Source organism: Natator depressus, chromosome 3, assembly GCF_965152275.1.
Source record: "Natator depressus isolate rNatDep1 chromosome 3, rNatDep2.hap1, whole genome shotgun sequence".
Taxonomy (NCBI): Eukaryota; Metazoa; Chordata; order Testudines; family Cheloniidae; genus Natator; species Natator depressus.
The window spans coordinates 195,923,014-195,949,986 of NC_134236.1; the positions used below are offsets into that span (position 1 = coordinate 195,923,014).

At 40.1% G+C, this 26,973-nt stretch overlaps 2 protein-coding genes across 7 annotated transcripts in view; one reads left to right on the forward strand and one right to left on the reverse strand.

The window, feature by feature from the left end:
• KIF16B (kinesin family member 16B) overlaps positions 1–26,973 on the forward strand; it is a 274,972-nt gene that overhangs the window by 156,271 nt on the left and 91,728 nt on the right. For 3 of the 6 annotated variants that reach the window (XM_074949613.1, XM_074949614.1, XM_074949618.1), the window contains 4 exons: positions 1,172–1,330; positions 2,158–2,263; positions 3,191–3,241; positions 4,096–6,321. In XM_074949613.1, coding sequence (XP_074805714.1) covers positions 1,172–1,330; positions 2,158–2,263; positions 3,191–3,241; positions 4,096–6,306 — 2,527 coding nt within the window. In that variant the 3' untranslated portion in view covers positions 6,307–6,321. Of the gene's footprint in view, positions 1–1,171; positions 1,331–2,157; positions 2,264–3,190; positions 3,242–4,095; positions 6,322–18,690; positions 18,814–26,973 lie in introns of those variants that run through there. The other 3 variants (XM_074949615.1, XM_074949617.1, XM_074949616.1) reach the window with 1 other exon arrangement.
• MACROD2 (mono-ADP ribosylhydrolase 2) overlaps positions 1–26,973 on the reverse strand; it is a 1,526,954-nt gene that overhangs the window by 12,033 nt on the left and 1,487,948 nt on the right. The gene's annotated exons all lie outside the window — the stretch shown is intronic.

The following is a 26,973-nucleotide window of genomic DNA, read 5'->3' on the forward strand; positions in this document are numbered from 1 at the left end:
CACTGGGGTAGAGCAAACTCAGTACTGTACATTTGAGGATATATGACTGAAAACTGTGAACCTATAAAATAATATTTATCTGCAAAGATCAGAATTTGTATAATTTCCTTTTCATTCACTGTGATTGATCTTTTTCATTTTTATGGTTTTTATTTTAAAATTACAGATTGTTAAAAAAAGAGCGACTTTAGAAACAAAAGTTGTACAAGAAGCAGGGAAGGTTACACAAACCAATCCATGGGAATAGACAAGCTAATTTAGTCTAAACTACAATACATCTGAAAAATGCAGATTAGTTAGTTGAATTAAAATTTATTATATAAAAACAATAAATATGCTAGAAGTGTTTTTATTTATAATACTTGATGCCTTAAGTATTTTCAGAGCAAAATATTCAACCAGAATCTGAGCAAGTTCTTATGTGCATCAATCAGCTTTTGTGAAATATAAAATATACTTCTGTTTGTACAGTTAGAGAATGTGAGGCAACTTGTATTTCGGAAGAATGATCTATTAGTCATTCAAAATAAATTCTAGCTCTATATGTTGTTTTAAAAGGGTACATTTTCAGATTACAAGATACCTGAACAAATAATGGGATTTACATACTTTATTGTGCAATTTTTAGGGTGTTTTTGTAAATAGACTCTGTGTCATGTGTTAGATTTTCTTCATTTCTGACTCTAGTATGGTCTTTTGAGTTGAACCAGTTTTTCCAGACTAGCAGAAGAATAATTGAAATCATTGATGGAGTTCTAAAATGAGGTAAGGTTTTTCAAGTGGTTCTAATAGATTGATTCATAAGACTTGGCCTAACTTTAATGAGCTAACTGAGACATTAGTTGCATTGAAAGTTACTGATGTTGATTTATTGAGCTAAAATGCTTCTATTCTAGTCTGGTTTTCAGATGACAAGTGTATACTTCACAATCTAAATATGCATTAATAAAAGAACATTTATTAGTATTTCTATGACTACAGACATAAAGACCATAAGGGGTAAGATCCTGATTTAATTATACCACCACCTAGTTACCTCCAGTCTTATATGTATGAAAATATTCTTGGAAATCAGTGTGTTGTAAGCAGGGAACTTAAAACACTGCAGGTGGACGTATTTCTAATTTTGAACAACTTAGATTTTGAAATATATTTTAAAATCTACTTATAGACTGGACCAGGAAATTCAACAGTTGAAGCAGAAGATATATGAAGGTGATGGTGTACAAAAAGGGTATCATGGAACAGTAGAGGACAGACTCCCTCTCACCAATTCCCCTACCAGCCCTGCAAAGTCACAGACCCATTTTATCCCACTGGTTGATGACAGGTACATATACTGATTTTATTCAGACTTAGTATAATTTTAAACAATAGTGTTAAAGTATCACTGAAACATTCCAAACTCTGCATAAGTGTTTCCAATATTGGGTCTTTATCTAGTAAATTATCAAAATGGTATTTTAATTGCAATCTAGATAGAAATATGCTCTGCTTTTACCACTTCGAAATGTTTTTATGATCAGTAGGCTTCTTGGAGATATATGCTGTATTAGAATAGTACCTGAAGAAACTTTACACTTATATTTATTTTAAATTGTTCCTAAATTTAATTGTTTAGATTTGCTTAAATGTCTGCATGACTTACACCTTTGCATACTAAAAGTGCCAAAGTAAATAAAATTGTATTAAGGGAAGCAGCATCGCAAAACATTAAACAAATTAATTCCATTATTTTCTCTTTCATTTCATTTTACATTTATGTACACAATAATTAGTATAGACTTATGAAACTGTCACTGTGTCTGCAGGCCAAAATATTGTTAGTCTGCTATTTATAGCGTGCGTGTTGGCAAAGTCATAAAAGGGAACTGTTAGGTTAAAACCCCCCTGTAAAATATAAATGCAGCATGTAAATGGAGAGAGACATTTATCAGATGCTTAACCAAGGGTCCACTAATTGTCAGTTGTTAATTCTTTTGCCTTTTTAAGTTAAAGAAAAACTGGTGAAAAAATCATAACTTTTTGGGTGTTTTTATATTTAAAATTTATACAATGCTTAAGGTGAATAAACTATTCAAAGAACACTTTAAAATACCCATATTGATTGTCTTAAGAATAGGTTTTTTAATTGTGTATCTTTTCATTTTTTAAAAGAATAAATGCATTAATTGAAGAAGAAGTGCAAAGGCGTCTTCAGAATATTCACCACACATCTGAAAATAACAGTATGGGCCGATCTCAGCCTACAGAAATTCTAAAGGTGAGCAGAGTCCGCTAGGAAACATCACTTTTAAAGATACTTTCAAAATCATTGGTTTAATTCCTTTATCCACATTCCTCATGTTTTCTCTGGATTAATGTAATTTTAGTTTCTCAAATAATATAAATACAGTGACTGTATTTTATTTGTGAAGAGCAGAACAAACACGTTCAAATTATTTTTGAGGATTTTAGTTTTATATCCTGACACTAAGTCATCTAAGGGTTGAAATACTTTGGTTTCAAACAGCAGTAGATCAAAGTGTACTGTGGAACTTGTACATGGCAGCAGGGTGTACATAGCTACTTAATGTGCAGCATGCTAGTGCGCCATCGAGTCACACTCACACACACCCCAGCTTGCCGTACGCTAAATTGCTGAAAGTCACTAATTAAATTCAAGCAGTAAAATCCCAGCTCCATCGAAGTCAATGGGAGTTTTGCCATTGACTTCAACGGGGCTGGAATTTCACCCAATAGTTCCATGTTGTCCTGCATTGCGATTATTTTCAGCGAACTGAATCTTAATCTAAGTTTCTTCTCAAATATGTAGCGCTCAGTGAAGATATTCTCTAAATGGCACCAAAGCCTTTAACTTTTCCAAAATTAATATGAAGAGTTTTACTCCTTCTGCCTTTTATTATGCTTCTGTTGATGACAACATAAAGTTCCATCAAAATGAGTACTGAATATTTTTAATACATGCTTAAAAATGAACAAGCCATTCTTGTTAAAATTCCTTTTTCCTAATTGGAAAACTGAATAGTTTAATTCAGCTGTAAGGCAGTATCTTAGCAAACACCAGTAGAAGATGATGCATATTTTTGACAGTTAAACTGATTTACTTTAGGTCTGTGTTGCTTTAAATAGTTCAACTTTTATAAGAAGGAAACTTTTTTTTAATCACATATACCTTTTTGGTTCTTAGGATAATGAAACACTTCATAATGGTACTGTTCAACGGAAGTTGAAGTATGAGGTAGGTTATAATTCGTCAAAATGAAATGATTGTCTTAAATTATGGCATGCTCAGTAGTTAAATTTCTTAATGTTTAGCTGCATAATTAGAATATCAAATTCACAGTAAGATTAATAGCTAATAGGGAAGTCAAGCTATTTTTCAGGCAAAAAAAATAAATGAAATGTTGCATGTGAGTACAGTTCTTGCTTTATTTAAATAGCATATTTTTGTGGTGAAGGACTTCTTTTTCATAATTCTTTATTTGGAACAGTATCCCTTTCCTAGATCTATAGGACAAAACCAATTTATGATCAGGAACAAAATTATTATTTCTAATCAAAGTACGCTTTAACATGTCTATTCCCAATTGTCTCACTCATGTCAGAGCCTTCAGAATACTAGCAGTACTAGAGAGCAAATATTTGTGAACATGTCCTGAAGGTTTAACGTTAGACAATCTGGAAGTATTTTACCACTAAGTGTTGTACGACTATAATGTTTTATTTGGCAATATCACTTTTTCCCCCCTAGTTCTTTCCTCATTTTTCTTATCCTGGTTTAGATCTTGAATTTTTTAAAAAGCATATAGAAAATTCGTTATCCTATGAACATTCTGATTCTTTTGAGGAAACCAAATGCAGTACTAGACAAAGTGAAATGGATACTGTGTACACACACACAAAAATGATGGGTGTGGGGTAAAGATATAAAGATTGTTCCTGGATCAGACCTCAATCAGTAGAATTGGATTTGGTCTCACAGTTTTGATTACTTGTGAATGAATGCACAAACCTAATTAAAATTAAACCTGAATTCAAGACATTTTCAAAGCAGAAGGTGCTTCCATTTTCCTATTTTGGCTTTTTAAACAGAAAAGACGACCTTGGCAGCTACATTATGGCCTCCCTTTTGACTTTAAAGATGATGATATTGGCTCTAACTTGGCTGGAGAAGAAGCAACAATAGCAGACCTCAAAAGACACAACAAATGTCCAGAGATGTGGAGCTTAGTTTCTATTCCTGAACAAATCGGTTACCCCTCTGCATTACAAAAAGAAGTTGGGAATGAAAGGAACCAGTCAGAACTGCATTGCTTTGATTGCCTATATGATACTGAATATAAACTGAATCACGCTAAAAATACTAACATTTTTAATGGGGAGAAAATTCATTATAAAAATGTTACATTCACATCTCCACAAAATCATGATATGGGCAATGTGGAGCATTCGCAATATAAAATGGTGGATCTCAATCCTGAATATGCAAAAATTACTTCTTGGGATGGGGACACCACAAGGACTGAATTTGATTGTTCCTATTCACAACATCTCTCTGGCTCAGAACCTTTAGCCTCTGGGAATAAGCAGGTTAGCTTTAGCAGCACATCTTGCTTAATTCTCTCTCAGTCCAGTATACTTTCTGAAATAGCACCCAAAGAGAACAATCCATTTAACACAGTGTATAGCACTATTCCAGACCAATCTCATATTTCTCAGCAGCCAGTTGAAGAAGACCTGGATATTAGCAAAATAATCTCCCCAAAATCAGAAGCATCATGTTCAGATGTGAAAACAGAACAGAGCTATGGCTTTGGCTATCTTTTTAGCAAGCTCTCGTCTCTTTACAAAGACACTTGTAGTCAAATGCTCAATAGTGCCCAAGTTATTAAACAAATAAAGGAGCTGGGCAATCTGTGTGATAGAAGTGAGAGATGTGCACAAGTGGCATCATTGCTGAAAAATTTGCCATTTGTAAAAATATTGCATGTAAATGTACCTTTCAGATCAGATATGAAGAAGGCTACGCCTCACTCCATTAATGAGGATAAAGCGCATATTGATAGCAGCATTCAGTTAGAAAACCTCCTGTCAACAGAGACTATTGTGAAGTGTGTATCCTCAAAAATCTCAAGCATGCATGAACGAGATTCTTCTGAAGGATCTATGTACTGGTATGGAAATGAAGAAATGAAAAAGAGCTTGGTGTTAAGGCAAAAACTTGTGCATTTTCCAGATGAGTTACTGAAACTTCAAGTCTGTTCTCTTGAAAGACTATTGGAATATGTGATCTGTGCCTTACCACAAGTTTGTGCCAGGATGGATCAATTAAAAGGTGTATACTGGCTTGCTGTTGGCAATTGCAAGAAACCTGATCCAGAGCCAGCTTGTTTGCTTTTGTTCAGCTCTGTTTTGTATGCTGTTGTTTTATCAGTCAACCAAGAAGACAACTGTCAGGATTCCTTGACAATTTTTCATGTTCTTCCAGTCACCATGATAAGAGAAATTGAAGTTGGTTTTGCTGGACAGAGTCTTAGATTTGTATGCTGTACTGAAGATAGTTTACTCACAATATTTACCTATAACAAAGACTTCACGCAGAGAATATGCCATGATATACTGAGTATTTTGATTACGACATCAGACGATGCCGTTTGTTTAAATCACCAGCTGCTGAAAGGTGATTTGCTGCAGTTGTCACTTCATTGGACATCAGAAGTCACTGATTTAGTTTTTGCAAGTGGAGTACGGTTGTCCTGCAAATTCCGGCGTGCCTTAGCTGACTTGGTATACTTGTTTCATGAAAACATGGAAACTAATAAACCCCCTTTAGGAGATGTTCATGTATTGCTCTATACCACAGTGAAGATTGAAGACCATTTTAAACAAATGGCCTACAGATCACTAGTTCTTACAACTACTCATATAGGACTCGTGAAGGAAGATAGGGTTTTCTATCCTGTTCCTAGTTCTTTGTACACTTTACCTCAACAGTCCCAGTTTGACAAAATTCAGTTATACTGTTTGAATGAAGTCCGTTGTGTGGTTGTCCCAGACAAAAATAATTTAACAAGAATTCAGCTTGTTTTTTCTAAAATCAGTAAGGTTGGATCTGATTCAGGGATTGGTTTTTCTAAACCCCATACAAAAGAAACAAATACTCAGCTGACACTTATTCCGTCATTTTTTCAAGACAATTTAAATGTTCCATTGGAAATCTGGGAAATAACGTTCGGTTCAAATGAAGAAGCCGTTTGGCTAATTATGTATTTGACTAGGCATAGAAATCCAGATACATTTTAGATACAACAAAAGTAGACAGGCTAAGGGATATTGATATCAAGTACTTTTTATCACTGCTGTTAGACAGTAAGCAAAAGAATACATTTACGACCTTTGAGTCTTGTAGAGAATACCATAGGGTACATACTAGGGCTGTCAAGTGATTAAAAAAATTAATCATGCGATTAAAAAAAATCGCCGAAGCATGAAGGGGCATGTGAATGTTTAGCATATCTGGCATGCAAATAACTTGCAATGCTGGCTACAAACCTGTCATGTGAACGCCTTTTCTCACTTTCAGGTGACATTGTAAATAAAAAGGAGGCAGCGGATCTCCCATAAATGTAAACAAACTTGTTTGTCTTAGCAATTAGCTGAACAAGAATTAGGACTGAGTGGACTTGTAGGCTCTAAAGTTTTACATTGTTTTGTTTTTGAGTCCAGTTATATATATAAAAAATCTACATTTATAAGTTACACTATCACGATAAAGATATTGCACTTTGGTACTTGTATGAGGTGAATTTGAAAATACTATTTCTTTATCACTTTTACAGTGCAAATATTTGTAATAAAAATAATATAAAGTGAGCACTGTACACTTTGTATTCTGTGTTGTAATAGAAATCAATATATTTTCTACGTTTTCAAAACATCCAAAATATTTAATAAATTTCAATTGGTATTCTACTGTTTAGCAGTGTGATTAATCACGATTAATTTTTTTGAGTTAATTGCATGAGTTAGTTGCGATTAATCAACAGCCCTAGTATGTACCCATCTTACCTACATCCCATATTAGTTTCTTTTTTGCTTTGTATGGGTCTGTGTAGTACCCATACAGCTTCCTGAAAAGGCAAACACATTTCAAATGGACATGTTTGATAGGGTGAATGGTTCAGAATCTTTACACAAGCAACCACTCTCTACTCTTACTAGTACTATATTCATCCTTCTCTTCTGTGCTGCTGACTTTTACCCCTGCCATCTCTTACCCCAGCTTCACCAGAAAGCTCTAGTTAGTGTCTTCCTCACTCTTGCCACCTGAATGGCACTCTTTCAGAGGACTCTTAACTACTTAAATGAATATCTCTTGCCTCCTGATTCCAGAGGTCTCATCCACTTAGTAGTGGTTTTTGGTTGAATCTCAAGATTCATGTTTGTCATATCCGTTAGGTTTACTCTATTACTGTACATGGGTTACAGTGTATTTAACCCCATAGGATGTGCATTATCTCCTTGTAACCCTATGGATGTTGTGTGTGTGCATGTGTACACAGTTTCTAAAAATCATTGCATAGATAGTCTGGAGATTTGCCTGCCGACCTTCTAAGGGTTTAATTTTTGGCGCATTTCTTAAAGGGAGACAATTTAAATGTCAAAATCATTGGGTGCTAACTTTCTGCTCATTAATTTTAATAACACTTGGTTTTTACTTCATAAAACCTCATCTTAAAATATTACAGGGCCTCTTCTAATGTTTTCTCCTTTTAAGGTGCAGAAGCTCCATAAATTCTTCTTTAAATAGATGCAGACATGTATTCAAGTAAGTATGTGTGCACCGCATATGCTGGAGCCAGAGACTTTTGCTTAGCAGTACCTAGGGAGGCTGGGGGGGTCATACCTGTAGCCCATCCCTTGGCTACATGAGGCAGCACCACCCTGACCCCCTTTAGTTCCTTCTGACTGCCCATCAGCTGGAGTGAGAGCTCTGTGTGGTGGTGATTTCACCACCTTGCAAGTCATCTTCCTAGCCTAGTTTTAGTGTACATAGTTATTAGTTTAGTTGACTAGCATTAGAGTAAAAGTTATAGACTACAGAATAGTGGTAGAGGTAGTGCTCCCCGGTGATGCCCTCGCTGGAGTTCAAGCATTGCCCTTTGTGTGGAGTGGCGATTTCCAACAGTGACCCCCACATGAGCTGCTTGGTCCGCCTTAGGCGAAGCCCACCTTAAGGAGCACTGTTCGATCTGTACATCGTTGAAAAAGAGGACTCAGGTGGCATGGGAACTTCGCCTCAAGCAGGACCTGCTTAAAGAGACCATGAGGCCTGACCCAGTACTGAGGCCTTCTCGGGCCACAGATCACTCTCCAGCTTGGAAAGTGCTTCTGCCTCCCGTTTTGGGATAGGGGCCAATCCAAAGAGGTGCAGGAGTCATTCTCCATCATTGATGCCAAAAAAGAGTGCTCATAAGACCAATCATGAGCGCTCCAGGTCCCAGGGTGACTCTTCTGCTTCCCCTAAGAATAGTGTGGACCGTCATGGGACTGGCTCCGGCACATGGGATGATGTGGGAGCCTCTGACCCTCCCTTGGTACAGGGTAGGGAGGGTGAACATCCCTTACAACTGACGCCAGTTCTGGCCTCCAGGCATCCGTGGAGTCCGGTACTGATAGGAATGATGCCAGCACCGACAGTGTTTGTGATGTCCTCATACCTGGATACGGTGGACCTACTCTCCCTTTCAGTCCTGTCTAGACAGCTGGTCCAAGACTTCATGAGGCTGGCGCCTGCAATGGTATCCCAATTGGAGCATGCCACCGAACTCTAAGGGCAGGATGAGGTCCATCCTCGAACTCTGTGGATTCAACAAATTAATCAAATAGAGTGACCATGAGCAACCTCACATATCAGCTGTTCTCCCTGCTTTGTCTCAGAATGACTGATTCACCGCTCTGGAACTTCAAGACTCTTACTTTCATGTGGCCATCCTACCAAGTCACAGGAAGTTTCTTTGCTTCATGGTAAGCGACCACCACTTTAAGAATGTCGTTCTCTTATTCAGCTTCTCTTCTGCCCCTCCCCGAGTCTTCACCGAATGCATGGCAGTGGTTGCAGCGTACCGCAAGAGGGAAGGGAAGCCACATCTTCCCCTCCTTCAATGACTGGTTGCTGAAGGGTGCTTCAGAGAGGAGGTTCTTGCCAGCATCGACACCATGCTACATTTACTCGACCATTTGGGACTCATTCTAAATGCTCTGAAGTCGACCTTGGTTCCCTCTCAGCAAATAGTTCGTTGGGCCCTTGTTAGATTCCATTAGGTTGAGAGTGTTCCTTCTGACCGACTGCTTCCAGGCGATTTGACAGCTGTGTCTCAGTCTACAATCACATCCATCCACGACAGTCCATGTGTGTCTGAGCCTGTTGGGCCATGTATCTGCTTGCACTCAGGTGGTCCAACTTGCCAGGTTGTATCTTTGCTCTCTTCAGATGTGGCTCAGGATGGTTTACTGCCATGCCCTGCCCTGCATTCTCTGGGCAGGTCGAGTCACCTTTCTCCATCCGTCCTGGAAGCCCTGCGATGGTAAGAGTCCCCACTCAATGTGCCATGGGGTCCTCTTTGTTTGGCCCTCTCCAGCCAAGTCAGTGGTTATCAACACATCCCTTCTGGGTTGGGGGTCACATCTGGACTTGTTGATGGTGCAGGGCCTCTGGTCAGAACAGAAAGTCATCAGTGTGCTGGAGCTTTGGGCTGTCCACAATGCATGTCATGCTTTCCGGGACTGTATCAGGCATTCAGTGGTTCACGTACTCACCAACAGTACCACTGCGATGTACTATGTGAACAGATGAAGGGGAGCCCAGTCCAGATGACTTTGCCTTGAGTCAATAAACCTGTGGCAGTTCTGCATTGAAGACGACGTCACCCGCTAGCTGTCCACTTACCAGGGATCCAGAGCCACCTCATGGATCATCTCAGCAGGTTTTTCTCCCTGACCCACAAATGGTCTCTGAAGGCTGGTCCTTCAGATAGTTTTTGCAGCATGGGGCGTCCCCACAATCTGTCTTGTCACAACGAGGGAAAACAGGAAGCTCAGCTGGGCTCCCTCTGACAATCAACTCTTTTGTACGCATTCCCTCCTATCCTGATCATTCCTCAGGTCATCACCAAGCTCAAGGCAGATTCAACCAGGCTCATCGTGATTGCCCCAGAGTGGCCAACGCAGTGCTTGTTCTTGGACCTCCTCGCTCTGTCAGTTCAGCCTCCCATGACTCTTCCTCTCCTTTCCAACCTTCTCAAACAGGACCGCAGCCACACTCTGCATCCGGCGATCAGCTCCCTGCACCTTACGGCGTGGCTGCTTTATGGCTGAATAAGGAGGAAGAGCGTTGCTCGGAGGCTGTCCAACAGGTCCTATGTAACAGTAGGAAGCCTTCCATTAGAATGGCCTACATGGCTAAGTGGAAGATGTTTTCCATGTGGTCCTTGGCCTATGCGACCCATCCGGCGGAGACTTCCATCCAGGACATCTTGGAGTACCTGATATACTTTCAGGAATTAGGCTTAGCACTCAGTTCCCTGAGAGTACACTTGACAGCAATATCAATATTTCGTCCATCTATCCAAGGGAAACCAGTTTTCTCCAATGCTATGCTTATAAAGAGATTTCTGAACTCGTGAATTGCAGGAACTGATGGCTGGGCCTCCTTACATGCAGTTCTCCAGGGACAAGTTACACTCCGGCCACACCCAAAGTTTGTATCCAAGATGGTCTCTATTTCATTTGAACCAGGCAGTGTATCTGCCTGTATTTTTCTGTAAGCTGCATTCTGCCCTGGAGTAACAATGCCTCCCTATGTAGGATGCTGTCTAGCCTTTTATCTGAACACGACTGAACAGTTTCATGCTTCCACTTGGCTGTATCATTTGCGGACTGCATGAAGAGACAGGTGATTTCTGCACAGATCATCTTTAGATTGATAACATCTTGCATCAAGACTGTGTATGAGATCGTGTTGGCTATGCCTCCTCAGCAGATATGGGCATATTCAACGAGAGCACAGGTAACGTCAGTGGCATTCCTTAATGACATTTCCATATTAGACGTTTGTAGGGCAGCCATGTGATTGTCCATACATGCATTTTCGAACCCTTATGGGATGACTGCTTCTTCCAGAGCAGATGCTAATGTTGGAAGAGCAGTCCAGCAATCCTTACTCAGGTAGACTCTGAGCTCTGCCTCCAGATGGGGTACTGCTTACTAGTCACCTACTTGGAATACTTCTTCATCTACTCGAAGAAGAAGAAATGATTACTTACTGTAACTGTGATTCTTTGAGATGTTCTGCAGATGTGTATTCTGTGATCCACCCTTCGTCCCCTCTGCATCAGAGTCTTCCCCTGGACTTTTAGTGCAAAGGAACTGAGGGGAGTCGGGGCAGTGTTGCCTCATATAGCCAGGGGAGGGGCAACAGGCATGAAGCGCAAGCACTGCCCCTCTGCAAGTACTGCTAGGCAAAAGTCTCTGGCTCCAGCGCACGCGGCATGCACACACTTACTTGGAATGCCCATCTGCATCACATCTTGCAGAACCACAGTTACACTATCAGGAACTATATTCATTTACTCATTTTACTGTCTGTCCACAGACTGTTTTTTCTATAGGAAAAGAATAAATTATAATCCTATAAAGTAAAGAAAGGAATCTACATGATCCCTTAGTGAGCCAGTTGTTATTTAAACATGATTCATCATAGGCACTTACATTTCACAAGTGGTGTAAATCCTTAAAGTAAACTTACAGAAAACATATAGATATAGCAGAATCTATACACAGAATCTTTAATAATTTTTTTATAGTTTGGGGTGGGAGAAGTTGGACATCTCAAAACCCTGTAACATATCATCAGAATGTATTTAGTTCTTTTTTTAACCAAAGTATGTCATGGTTGTATTTGAGTGATTTATAGTTTTAAAAGCAAGTCACAAAAAGTGAAATTGAACTTTATGGGTCTTTTGTAATTCTTATATTTCTAATTGCCAAACTGTAGTTTATGACATCCTTAAGATGAGAACTTGATACTTCTGTCCAGTATGCAGATATGCACTGACAGATAATCTAATCACACATATTCCTTTCGTAGTGCAGCCATTTTCATAAGATCAGATGTTATATCTGCCTATCATAAAGAAGAATCAAGGCCTAAGATAATTAGTATGTGATTTTTTTAATACATAGGTCAAACAATATAAAACATAGAGTTTTTAATAAAATATTTTTGGGAGTGGGGTGAGAAGCTAGAGTTATGGTTAGGAATAAATCATAGGTAAAGGACATAGTGACTCTTTTTAAACTCAATCTTGTTTACTATTTTAAAACAAGTTGTTCCATAATCAGGATATGATCAGTTGCCTACTTTTTTTATTGGTTTGTTGAGTCCTTTGAATGTAGTATTTTATCTATTTTCCTTATTTGTGATGCTTTAAGAAGAATTTAAGTGCCAGATCCTCAGCTGTGGCTAACATATTCTTGGGGTGGGTGGGGGATAAGATAGCTGTAAGCTATTTGTTCTGTTCCTTTAATCCTGGGGGCTGATCTGTTTTCTGATGTAATTTAGAGTAGTCTCAGAATTGCACTGTTATCCCTGACTGTCGACTGACCCAGGGAACTGTTCTGGCAAGCCGGGTTTGCTGGGTCTCAGTCATTCTGCTGATCTCCTCTACTTAATGCCAGGAGAAATGTTGCTGTATGCATCCCAGAGGGGTTTCTGTACACTTTGAGTGAGGTGGTTAAGCAGACTTTTTAGCTGCTGTGTATCACTGAAGCAATGCAAAGCAGACAGCTCAGACCTGAGAAGCAGATCCTTTATTTGAAAACCCAATTTGTTGACAAATATTTCACAACTTGTCATTCTCCCTATTCTGAGAAGGAAAAAATATTCATATATCTTTTTTGACTAAATTGCAAAGAGATCAAGTCTTAATATAGTCTTAGTGTAGGTACTTGGACGATGTGATTTGAAAATAGAGGAAATTAGATGAATGCAAATATATCAGAGATTTAGTTACAGATGTGGGCTATGTTTTGGTTTGTATTTTGAACAATGGTCATGCTACAGTAAGAGTGGCTGCACATAGGATTGCCAAAAGTTTCATAACAAGTCTCTCACTTTTAACATGGTCAGCTGGCAATCCAGGGAATTGGGGATACTGCGCTAATGCTTCCCAACAATTAAAAATAGAAACATTTGGCCCTTGATGTCTCTCCACAAGATGTACCAAATGCTGATCCTGAAACCCAGCTGAGAGTCCTGTTATCTCTTGTCTGTTTGCTTTGTGACCCATTGTATGATGCTGTGTGGCACTGAATGAATTCTTACCTCTCTCTCTCTTAAGATCCCGCTCCAGGAATGATCTGAACTATTTAAAAGTGGCACGAGAGCACCAGTAACCCAGAGGCATGACAGGTTCGGCCGATCGCGGCTCCCAGTGGCCGTGGTTCGCTGCTTCAGGCCAATGGGGGCTGCGGGCAGCAGCGTGGGCTGAGGGACGTACTGGCCGCCGCTGCCCGCAGCCCCCATTGGCCTGGAGCAGCGAACCGCAGCCACTGGGAGCCGCGATCGGCCGAACCTGCGGGCGCGGCAGGTAAACAAACCGGCCCGGCCCGCCAGGGGCTTTCCCTGCACAAGCAGCGGAACGAGTTTGGGAACCACTGCACTATATAATCACGCCAGTTTCAATTATTTTGGTAGTTTATTTCAAAATATTTGTCAGCAAGTATATCTGTAACAATACAGGCACAACAAAAAATTGCCCTGGGAGTAGAGAGTTAAAGAAACTCCTACGACGACAACAGTTCGCATTTGCGTCCACCTCCCCAGCCCAGACCGCTCACCTCTGCCCAGCCCAGACATTCATACCCCTACCCTTATCCCCCCAGCTGAACCCCCCCGCACCTCTCCGGCCCAGACTCTCACAGACCCTACCCTCCTGGAGCCCAGGGATCCAGAGGAAAAAAGAGCCTGATGCTGGGTGCCCAGCTTGCACAGAGTTTCCTGTGCACTGCCGCCTCCTTCCTTCAGGGTATGCTGGGAACTACAGCTACTCTCTAGTTCCCTCTCCCTCCCCCCCCGGCCTTGTCTTCTATTTGTGAGCTGGGCTCTGTTGAGTCCAACAGTCCCTAGTGGCAGCCAGCAGCTCTGCAGCCCATTTATGTGGGGGGAAAAAAGGAAATTCTGCATGCCCAACGTTAATTTCTGCAACATTCTGCATTGTGCAGTGGCACAGATTTCCCCCAGGAGTATTATGAGCTCACATAGTACAACACAGTGTTGTTTCAGTTGGACATATATAATCACTATAACCCATTTAGGCTACACTACAGAGTTTTGTCGACAAAAGTTATGCCACTTTAATTAAACCGCTATTGCATGTCCACATGATCCTCCTTGCGTCGGCAGAGCGCATCACACTGCGAAGGTTTTGCAATGCCTTATGGGGCAGGTACAACGTCACATGATGCAGGTTTCTCAATCCCATCATTCCATGGGAACAGTTGCTAGCCACTTTTTAACTGAAGTGTACGTGGGGGGGGGGAGTGTGTGCATAGGGTGGGGGAGGGAGATACAAAAAGAGTGTATCAGCATGCTGTCTCTTTAAGTTCAGACAGCAGCCTGAGCAACCAATCCTGAGGCGGGGGAGAGGCTCCGCCCCCCACGCATCAGCCCCCAGCTCTGCACAGCAGTCTCTCCCCCTCCCCCTCACTGCAGCAGCAGCCGCCCTCTTTGCCTGCCTGCCTATGGTTCTGTAATTCCCACTGAGTTCTTCCACAGCCTCCTCAGCGAGCGGGAGCAGTCTCTTCAGCAGCTCTGTGAGCTCTCTGTGCTGAAGAATGTCAAAGCTTCCTGGAGCTTTGAAAGGGGAGGGGCACTTGCCTGCGTAGCTAGATGCAAGGCAGCCGAGTTCAAAACAGTGAGCAGAGCGGTCACGGCAGGCAATGTGGGATACTGGGGGAGGCCTGTAAGGGTGACATAACAAACAGCAGCATCTACACCGGGGTGGGCACACTATGGCCCAGAGGCCACATCCGGCCCTTCCAGACATTTTAATCCGGCCCTTGAGCTCCCGCTGGGGAGCAGGGTCTGGGGCTTGCCCCGCTGCGGGGCTCCAGCCGGGGAGCAGGGGCAGGGGCTTGCCCCACTCTGCGCGGCTCCTGGAAGCAGCAGCATGTCTCCCTTCTGGCTCCTATACATAGGGGAAGCCAGGGGGCTCTGCGTGCTGCCCCGTCCGCAGGTGCCGCCTCCACAGCTCCCATTGGCCAGGATTAGCCAATGGGAGCTGCTGGGGCGGCACCGGCGGATGGGGCGGGGTGCAGAGCTGCCTGGCCGTGCCTCTGTGTAGGAGCTAGAGTGGGGACATGCTGCTGGTTCTGGGAACTGCTTGAGGTAAGCGCCACCCAGAGCCTGCACCCCGATCCCCTCCTGCACCCCAGCCCACTGCCCCAGCCCTGATCCCCCTCCTGCCTTCTGAACCACTCGGTCCCAGCCCGGAGCACCCTTCTGCACCCTCACCCTCAGCAGCACCCCAGAGCCCTCATCCCCTCCTGAACCCCAACCCCAAGTTTTTGTCAGCATTCATGGCCCACCATGCAATTTCCATACCCAAAAAGTTTGCCCACCCCGACCTACACTGATGCTTTGTCAATTTTACTTTGCCATAAAAGCTTTATGCCTCTCATTGAGGTGGTTTTATTTTGTCGCCAAAATAGGAGAGTTTTGCCTCCAAAAGTAGCATCGTAGTGTGTACATCTCTACTGTTTTATCAGCAAAAGCTGCCTTTTGCCAACAAAACTGTGTAGTGTAAACAAGGCCTTACTGATGCTGAGAACACATTCCAAGTGAGTCTCATTGGGACTTAAAAAGTAAATAATTGTGAGAACTACTGTTATCAAGGTTGGTATGTGACTATACATACTGTATGTAACACTTTTTGGATTATATAGAAAAATTCTACTATATGGCTGAATTTGGTTAGATACACCACAGAATTTCTATACTCTTATTTGTCTTCAAATCTAAGACAATGTAAATTCTACGCTTTTCACAGAACAGTCTTGCACTGAAACTCCTTTTATTCCACTGTAATTTAAATATTATTTGATAAACATTGATGGTTGTCAAAGCTTTGTTAATTTGTTAGGACGTTCTTTGCCAAATACTGTAGTTTATTTTGTTTGGTACTGTATTATTTCTTTTTCTAAACTATAATTTGTATGTAAATTCTCAGTAGAAACAGTATATTTTCCACAAAGACGAATAAATGATAAACACCCTCTGTCACTGTTTTAACTTATTGAGAGTAACTTTTGTGGTATTATTTTAGAGAGAGATTAAAGTAAAGTGTCAGTCTCAGGGAAATGAACTGTTCTTCCTTTCAAGGTAAATATTAACTAGTGTTAAACAAAAAAAAATCAGACCTTTCCCCCCTCTTTTTAGAAATCAAAAACCTCTGAGATATTCAGCTTTTGACCAAGAACTTTTGTTTTTCAAGTTTAGTTTTCAAATGGAAAAAATGAATGTTTTCAAGAAAGCAGATGCTTTCTGTGAAAAATTTCATTTAGATGAAAGCCTAATTTTCTATTGGAAAAAGATTTTGGGAAAAAGTTCTTGACCAGCTCTAATAATATTTTAAAAGATTGATATTTGGATTAGTAACAGGAGAGAGAGATTTTTGCTCTCGGTGGCCAGTTCAAGCCAGGTAAATCTGTAAGTAACCAAAAGTTATCTATGGACAGATACCACAGAAAGAGGCCTATGTGAAAGAGTTGATAGTCTTGGTGCAGTTCCTGTTATATATAAGTACACAGCACAAAAATCACCATCACAACTGAAACCAACAAACACCATGTATGCAGTCGCAGTGGAGAGACCACTAGATAGTCAGTGCTGGTCAGAATTGGGGCACTTAAGCGTAGGAGCTTATGCAATGTGGTGGCTCTACTTAGGTTTCTAGGATTGTCAGTCCAACACATGTCGAATATGGATTTCACTTACTAAAATAGCAGAAGATTACCTTGTCTTTTTTGCTTTAAGACATTGTTTATATGTGGTATAGAAATATTAAAAAATTAAACAGGATATTTTGGTTTTGGAGATCAATTTACTATACAGTAAAAAGTCAGATGTTAATAAATTGGAAATAACACTTTCAACTGGGATTTTAGTATTTTTTCATAGAAATAAGACCTCTAAATAGCCTGTCGGCTTGCTCTGGAGTAAGGAACGCAGAGTCTCAGGTGATCATCAGTAAAGCGTTGGTCTAGATTATATAGATGTCCTTGGGTAACCTCATTATGTATAAAAATGGAATATGACAGCAAAATTAAATCTGTTTTTAAAATCTATATTATAAACTTGTATTTGTCTCAATGCTATTGCTTTTTAAAATAAAAGTGAAATTACGAAGCTTTTCAAACTAAACTTTTTCCACTAAAAAGATGGAGAACTTAATGGTACCAGAAATCACATAATTAATATCTTTATTCATTACAAATGCTTTTGCCACTTTTGGACACAAACATTGCAAAACGTTAATCTTGAGTTGCAAAAATATTTTAATTTTTGACACAACTTTGGAAAATACAAGATTGCTAAATTGCAGATCCTATTAGCTCTTAGTCAAAGAAATGCACTCTCATTGTAGACTTATCTGTAAAGATGTTTGTAATCTCCAGCACCTTGCTGTCCAGACCATGAACATTTGTCATATTTGACTTTTCTGTTAGTCAGATGCGGCTTAAAAGATATGATAGGAAACTGTTTTGACAATGGATTAAAGTGTTGTCTGTACCTTATTGAATGATAAAATGCCTTAGGATTTAAAATATTTGTAGGATTGCCCAGATTCTCTCAAGCTTTGCATGATGTCTGCTAATAGGTCTGATATTTAAAACAAAGAAACAAAAAGCAAGGTCAATTTCTGGTTGTAAAGTCCTAATTCATTTATTTATATTTTCGAGTAAGATCAAAACATAAAGTTTAATGCAGGGATTGGCAACCTTTGGCATGCAGCCCGTCAGGGAAATCCACTGACGGGCCAGGACGGTTTGTTTACCTGCAGCATCCACAGGTTCAACCAATTACAGCTTCCACTGGCCGCGGTTCGCCGTTCCAGGCCAATGGGGGCTGCGGGAAGTGGCGTGGGCCAAGTAATGTGCTGGCTGCCGCTTCCAGCAGCCCCCATTGGCCTGGAACAGCGAACCACGGCCAGTGGGAGCTGCGATCAGCCGAACCTGAGGATGCTGCAGGTAAACAAACCGTCCCAGCCCGCCAGCGGATTTCCCTGATGGGCCGCATGCCAAAGGTTGCCGATCCCTGATTTAATACTACCTTTTTAGCTTTTTACTTCTAAGCTGCAAATGCCTTCAAATATTAAACAACAATTGAAATGGCTTTATCACAAATTTTTCATGTATATCTTAAAGAAATGTGAGGGTTTATTAATAAGATGATTACCATTTTTCTTTCAGAGAACCCTTCATGTTTTAAATAACCTTTGCCTCCTCTATGCTCTTTTCTCTACTTCTCTGTCCAAGAGCATTTTCTTATTTCTAGCCAACTGAAGTATGTTCCATGTAGTGATTCTGGTCTTCCTTTGTTCTTCTTATTTGATATCTACTTGATAGCGGATGGTCTGTCGCTCTCTGGGAGCAAATCCAGATGACCTAAAGGACCCAATTAAAATTAGCATTCCACGCTATGTCCTTTGTGGGCAGGGAAAAGATGAGCACTATGAGTTTGAAATAAAGGTAAGTGTTTTTCACTTACCTTTCTTTAATGTTTGGATTTCTTGCACTCATGCTGCGTTGTTATACCATTACTGAGTGACAGAAAAATGTAAAAATGCCCAAGATTCACAAGCAAGTGGTTATAAGTTCAAAAGGTGGAAAACATTCTTGCATTGTGAAATGCAGTTGGTAATAAAGTGTGTAGCTATGACTGAGTTGACTGCTGCTCACAACGATGTCACAAGCAGTACAGAAGCCAAGAGAAGTAGACGACAACCTGAAAGAAAACTGCCAGTTTAAAAAATGTTACACATTAGAAATCTGCATGATTACCCCAAGGAAATGTATTGTGTTGGCTGCCAAAGGTCTTTCCAACAGAAAACATTCTGGATTTCAGACATGACTGTTAGCAGGAGAGATATGATCACTCTACCCTAAATGTGCAAAACAAGCCTTTTAAACTCAAGGTGAGTGTCATGTCTTGGGCAAGATGTCATCCTTGGTAAAAAAGGCTCAAATATGTAATCTTAACTATCACTGATATCTCATTGTCAGGGACAAGGGAGCATTGTAAATATTCTTTTTGAAGGTTGTCACTTTTATGTTTTTTCTATTAAAAATCCCCATTGTCACAAACTTTCTTACTCAACAGCACACTTTACTGGATACTGTGGGGATGTCTGCATACAGCATCTAATGGATCATGTGCACAACTACAAAACTTCAGTGGTCAGACTCTTGATCTCACTACTCCAGTGTAAATTTGGGGTAACTACGTTGAAGTTACAGTAGGGTAGCTGAGATTAGAATATAACTCAAGCTAAATTTTAACATAATGCTGGTTTTATCACAAAAATCACAGTACAATTTGATATAAAATTATTAGACATATTAAGTTATTAAACTTGTCATGTTTTCCTCTAATAACAAACACAGCATTAAGCTATAGATGTTTTCTGAGGTTCCATCTGCTCCCTGGTCTCCCCATGTTACTCCTCTCCTTCCACCCTCCATTTTCTCCATGTTCAAACTCTGTTAGTTTCTCCTATTCCCATCTCCTTCTCCCTCAATGTTATCTCTTCCATCCTAGTTTCTCCCTGAGAGTTTTCATGTTCAACCTTGTTGGGTAAGTACAGGGACACTGCCTTTCCTTCCTAACCCAGGTATCGAGATGGGCTCTCTTCAAAGCAAAACATGAAAAGCTGACTGGAAACGTGCTTGGTGAAGGTAGAGCATGCACAGCCTTGTATGATTGACACATCTCTGCAGACTGAAGACATCAGTTTTTTGCAGTCAGAGATAAGAGGATTGACAGCCTTTAGCTGCTGTGTGTCAAACTTGCTGACCTAGTTTTTCATTAGCTACCGCCGGTTAAAGGGCTTTCACTACAACATGCAGATAATTTCTGAGCTGTGTTCACATTCTGCCAGCTGAAAAATTGGTACCTGATCCATCAGGTTAGGTCAAAGATGGTCAGACCTGCTGCTGGCCACATCACTTCCTTGTGTATCATTGGCTATGAAACTGAAGTGTCTTAACCACATCAGCTCAATAAGCCATTGGCTTTGGGGAAATTTTTGACTTCATGATACCAAATCATCCCACTCCCTCTACCTTTTCAAGAATCCCTCTTGCAAGTAACTACTAAGGAACAAGTTGCAGCTTTTCCACAGGTTAGAACAATAGAAGAGGGTGACATAGTGTCAGGGAATGGGAGTCTACTATTGTTATACTCGTATGCCTTTGTTATCAGCTTAATTACAGTAATAAACATAATACCATAGGTGGCAACTCTGAAATTGGTTAGGGCGCTTCAGAGGTTAGTACCTGGGATATCTCTTACAATCCATCAACCTTTCTTTATTCAAGGTAGTTAACTCCCTCTGCTGTCTTCACAAGTCATGTTTCTCTTTTATTGTCTATTCTCTCCTTGGAGGCCAGGCCATGCTGTTGCCCAAGCTGCTTTCCCTGTGGTGACTATTAGGCTCCAAGCCCCACCCCACAGTCCTTGTAATATAAGCCTACGACTGCCACTCCATTGGGGACTTAGAAGGCTGCTACTTCTCTGCTCCTGGGTTCCCTCTCTCTATTCAGCAATCTGGTTGTAGGGCCCCCGACTCTACTCCCCTCTGATTAGGCCCCAACTGGAGTATTGTGTCTAATTCTGGGCACCACATTTCAGGAAAGATGTGGACAACTTGGAAAGAGTCCAGAGAAGAGCAACAAAAATGATTAAAGGTCTAGAAAACATGATCTGTGAGGGAAGTTTGAAAAAATTGGGTTTGTTTAGTCTGGAAAAGAGAAGACTGAGAGGGGACATAACAGTTTTCAAGTATGTAAAAGGGTGTTACAAGGAGGAGAAATAAAAATGGTTCTCCTTAACCTCTGAGGATAGGACAAGAAGTAATGGGCTTAAATTGCAGCAATAGAGGTTTCGATTGGACATTAGGAAAAACTTCCTAACTGTCAAGGTGGTTAAGCACTGGAATAAATTGCCTAGGGAGGTTGTGGAATCTCCATCATTGGAGATTTTTAAGAGCAGGTTAGACAAACACTTGTCAGGTATGGTCTAGATAATTAGTCCTGCCATGGGTGCAGGGGACTGGACTAGATGACCTCTCGAGGTCCCTTCCAGTTCTATGATTCATGGAAGCATAATTACAAGACTGTCTTCCATAAAGATATCCTATTGACTGAATGATTCCTACTCTTGAAGACCAAAATCCCTGAAGGTATAATGAGACCATCCATATTTAATTCAGAGGAGTGGGGGAGAAATTACGAGCAAGATGCCTTATGCTTTAGGGAATAAGCCAACCATTAAGAAAGAGGGGTTAGGAAGAAATTTCCTCAATGAGATGGTTACTTCGGATATGTCCACTACACAGGTTCTTGCATCTTTCTTTAAAGCGTCTGATGCTGACTATTGCTAGAGATAGCATATTAGATGAGATGGAGCACTGATATGATTCATTATGTCAATTCCTGTGCTTCTGTGTTCCATTCTGGTCTTATGACTACTCAGCATCTCTATTTGCAAGTTCAGAATGGTGATCTTAGTCTCAATTGTAGCATTTTAAAATCACAGGATTGACTTGGTGCTCTACTTTAGTCACTTACTTACACGTATTTGCCAGGTCATTTCTCAGGAACTACCTTCATATCTTCTTTGGAGGGGTTTGTTACCAGTGCAAAGCTCTATCATTTTGGCCAGGGTATTAAGCAAGCCCTAGCTATGGTGGAAGCTGACATTCACATCTTCCTTTACCTTGATAGTTGACTAATAAATGGGGGGACAACCTGCATTCCAGATGGCTGGCTCTCGGTTTCATTTCTGAGACCGAAAGATAGACCAAGGTGATTCACTTTCACTCCTGAAAACACACTGCATTTGACTCGACTATAGATTCAAAAGTGGCGAGAGTTTACTGCCCTGTAGAAGGTTTCAAGAATGCTTAATTATCCTGTCAATATGGTCTTAACCTCAAAACCTAGATTATGGGTTCCTGAGCCTACTGATAACTCTGTTTGCTAGATTGAGAATGAGGTCTCTTCAGCAAAGTTGTTTTCTTTAGGCAGATATAGCATTTTTAAATCCATACTGACTGCCTCTCAAGTGGTGTCCCTCAAAGTCTATTCTCCATCAGGTGAAGTTAGGTTGATGCTTAGTTACTTCCTTAATAGAATGAAAACATTCTGTCAAGTCCCAAGGTTATTAATAGTTTAGGGTTACTATAGGATAGGATTTGGGAGAGGTAATTTTCTCTCAACCTTTTCTAGATAGTCTTTTCCACATACATAGACGATGTAATGCTTCCCTTTAGTCTTAAAATCTATAAATCTGTTAAGGAAAGGAAGGTTCTACCCTGTTTATTTCATGGATGCCCCTCATAGCCAGGGAAGATTACTAGCTGCTGAAATAACTCATCACCTGAAGGTCTTTTCTTTCTCCCAAATTTAGATCTAAATTTCTCTTTTATCAGAGTGAGATTTTTTCCCTAGTCCTACTTCTGCTGTTGGTCTCCTAACAAACTGCTCAAGCTTTTATTGCTCTTTTCCTACCACAAAACTATGACTTTCCTGCACCTTACAGCCCTCAAACTCTGACTCAGATACAAGTTGAACTGTCAGAGAACTTCTAAAGATAAGCAAGCCGCATCTGTGAATCTTTGGGAATGTACATTTTTATCAGCAGATACTTAAATTAGTATGTGGCAACATCCTAGATATTACCATAATTTGAAGAAACAAAATCAAGAAATGAGGGTGAAAAAACGTCTTCTGCTGGCACAAAATAGATAAATTCCTTCCCTGGTATCACAAAGAAGAGTGACCAATTCAGGGGATCTTGGCAGCACCTTTAGTCTAAATATTCATAAGTCCTTCAATCTAGTAGGCAGTCCTTAAATAAGTTCACTTCTAGCTAAACTGTAGTATATCATCAAGACAAAACATTATTTTCTAGTGCAGGTTGGCTTAGCACCTTGTCCATCCATAGGTGAGTCTTAGTGTTTTGGAGTGGGCCTTTTAAATGGTCCCTTCACTCTCATAGTTAGCTAACTCTAGTCCATCATGATGAAACCATTGCGCACGAGACCTACCTTATGATTTTCAGGAGATCCTAGACTTGAGACCCCACATTGAATTGATTCATTTTCTATAAAACAGAGAATCCTTAGGCCAGCACCAGCCTCTTCTGCAACAGGAGAGGTGAAGTCCAGCCACTTATGCTGGTGTTTAGTGGTAGTTGCTAACATTAATATCTTTCCTACACCGTGCCAATGGATAGTTTTCCATATAAACTCCCATCTGCCAGGCAGTTTTGTATGCATTCCTTAGAGAATCCAAATAACCATATTAACATAAGTGAAGTTAGTTGATTATTTAAATAACTTGACTAAAGCCTCAGAGCATGTCTGTATTGGGACTGGGATTGGAACGCAAGAGTCACTTGCTCTCAATCCATGCTTGCTCTCATGTTATTGTGCTGCCCATAGGTTTTGACCAGAAGCCACAATGGATGTTCAGCAGGGAGGCCCACTCTAGAGGCAGGCAATTGGCGTGCATCCAGGAGGAAGTTTGTGGTGGATATAATGCCACTGATAGCTGCCAGATGTCACAATTCATCCACAGGCTCAGAGTGTACTGGATTCCCTCAAAATTTAGACTCCTCCAGGCAGGGATTTCACTGACTCCAAAAGACAACTCCAAAGATTAGTATGAGGCAGAAAGAGATCATTAACCTCTGTTTTTTAGAGAAAATATCTCACTCACAGCCTCCTAAATCCAATAAATATAAATACATTTTTTTTAAAATCCTCAGTTCACCTTTAAATTCTTTGCTCAATATTTTAGTCAAAAATGTCTTCCAAGAAACAGATCTGTGTAAATCTAGTTATAATTTAGGACCATTGAATTTTAGATCTTCAGATACCGAGTTCATAGATTGTGGCAGAAACAAAAATGTAAACAAGGTTTTCAGCTTTTCCCATCACTGGATCAAAAACATACTGACTTGAAGGCCAAATGAGTCACCTGTCCCGCCATATTAAAGTCCTATTCGACGAGTGCCATAGTTAATGTCATTGGTGGAGATGGAATTTTTCTCCAAGGAAAAGATCTGCAGAGTAGCCGTTTGGAACTTCCTCACACTCCTTCACTTACTATATACCATTTGGACCTCTTGGCTGATGCTGCTTGTAGACTTAAAGTCCTAAAGGGTGATTATGCTCTGGGAAAAGTATTGTAAAATAGCATCAAACTTAATTCTGCAGGTGATAAATGAACCAGAGAAGAATTCAGCTCACTCACCTATAACAGATCTGGTTCTGCAGTGCTGGATCTGGTTCTGCTATGCTAACAGGAGTAAAATTAGTATAACTTAATTTTGTAAATAGAGCTTGCAGAGGTTATTTTCAAGGAGCACATCTGGTGAGTTGAGGGACTGTTAATTTTCACAGTGACAATAACAGCACTATAATTTCACAAAAATAATTCAGTAGGCTACGCTTTCTCCTACCTTTTTATCTCCCTTTCTGTTGGCTTCAGGATAGGGCACATTTTTTAATTACTTTTTTCACTGTTGTTTTTGTGTCTTAAAAAAAAAAAAAAAGACAATGACTACAGTTTTCTTTTGAGTGCCTCGATAGGAAATCAACATAAAATGTTGATTAGACTGTTGACCCTCTGTCACCAAGCAGAAGAAAAGTTCAGCAGTCCACATTGTCGTATTCTCGTTCCATAAACCTAATTTTCAGGCAGGAAATAATCCTGTTTAATCTAGAGCAGAAATAAAACTACAGTTTTAAACTATTAAATTAAATATTAATGTATTAGTTTTTGTAATAAAGTCAAAAATATATTTAACTTGATAGACTATAAGGGTTCCAAAAATAGCTGCTGTTTTCCTCATAAATCCATATTTAGTATTGCACTGCGTGTCACAATGTTGTTTAAAATGTTATGGAAAAAATACATTATCCTCTGTATACAGATACTAACACTGATGATATAAAATTGTTTTAAAATAAACTGTGGCAGAATATGCCATAAAATTTAAAAAAGCATCATTCTGAGTTAGGAACTAAATTCTATTCTGCAGGTCAGCCTTTTGAGAGTTTCACCCATAGCCTCTGTATATGGACTAACAGTCCCTATGTTTCAGATATAAAATTTGATTTTTGAACTGCAGCAGCACAAAAATGACCTGCCCAGTCCAGCCCAAATTAACTTTACGTGCTACTGCTCTAGGGAAGTTCTGCAGATGTTCTTGGCTGTGTAGCCACAGAAGCTATGCTCTCACTAGAGCAGTCCAGCTCCCATAAAAGTAAATTACTCTTTTGACTACATTGGTTGGAACAGGCCCTCTGTAGTGGCTATAGAAAGTTACATTAGGTTTTCCGCAACCACCCTTTCTTTGTGCGTGTAGTCTGAGTCTGTCCTGTCCTAACATCCAGTAGGATTATTGAGCTTTTGGGAATATGAGGATCTTGCCAAACGCTGAAATTGAGCCACTTAAAAATCTCAGTATTGAGGGTGTGGAGAGAGTATCATTGCCTGGGTGACAGAACACCAGCTAACCAAGGAAGAATGTTAAAATAGCAATGGTTTGAAGTTTTTTACTTTCTCTGGCTGCTGGTTTGACACTAGAGAAAGGGTCCATATGACTTAGAGCAACCACCTGACCCTACCCACCAAAGGACCGTTGGAGGTAATGCCTTCATTTTTAAAATAACCTTGGAACATAGCTTCTCAATCCTGCCTTCTACTTACCTCAACCCAGTCTAGCATCTAGCAATATAGATAATAGAGTCATTAAGCTTTGGTAAAGTCTCACAGGATGGAGGTGCGAAATAATAATTGGAATTTGGAGTCCTCTTGAGGCAGTTTGATTTGAGTAATTCTTTGCTTTCCTGGAACTTATGCAGTTCTCAGATGCAGAGCAAGATACGTTGACAAGCATTTCTGGCACATTGACGTCAGTGCTCTTCCACAAGTGTGTGGTCCAGAGGGCCGTGAATGTTTTGGGCCTGCTAAGACATTTTTTTTTTTTTCACTGAAACTTAGAATAAGGGCAAAAGTCATTTCTGGACTGAGATCTTGTAAGCTTAAGAGTGTCAGCCCAGAGTGAAATTTTACTGTTAATTTATAATCCCTGAAATATATAATTAAAACAAACAATGAAATGACCTGAACATTATAGCTGCTCAAACATTAGTTAATTATTATCATCGGTATCATTTTTGCATTGTGAATGACATCCTCTTATAGTCTAATATTTGCTTAGATTCTGAGGCTGATATTGTTATCTAGGTAAATTATAAACTATTTTGTCTAAAAGATTAACATTCTTTAGTACAGCAAACTGTTCATTCACTGTTTACAGTCTGAAATATATACTGTAAATGCATTCAGCTGATTCTTAAATCCTTAAGACATTTTATTAAAAAAAAATTGTGAGATGCAATTGGGTATGAATTGTTTATAAGGAAATGCAGTGTGTCATGCAGAAATTTTTATTATGTTTAAGTAGCCTTTGATCATATTTGTGATCAATTTTTTTATTAAAAAAATAACTTTCAAAGAAGGGAATCGTAATGAATTTGCTTATTAAGGACTTAAAGTAGTAGAAAACTCACATTCTCAACGATGTTAAAAAGAGAACTGAATATCTTGAGATCA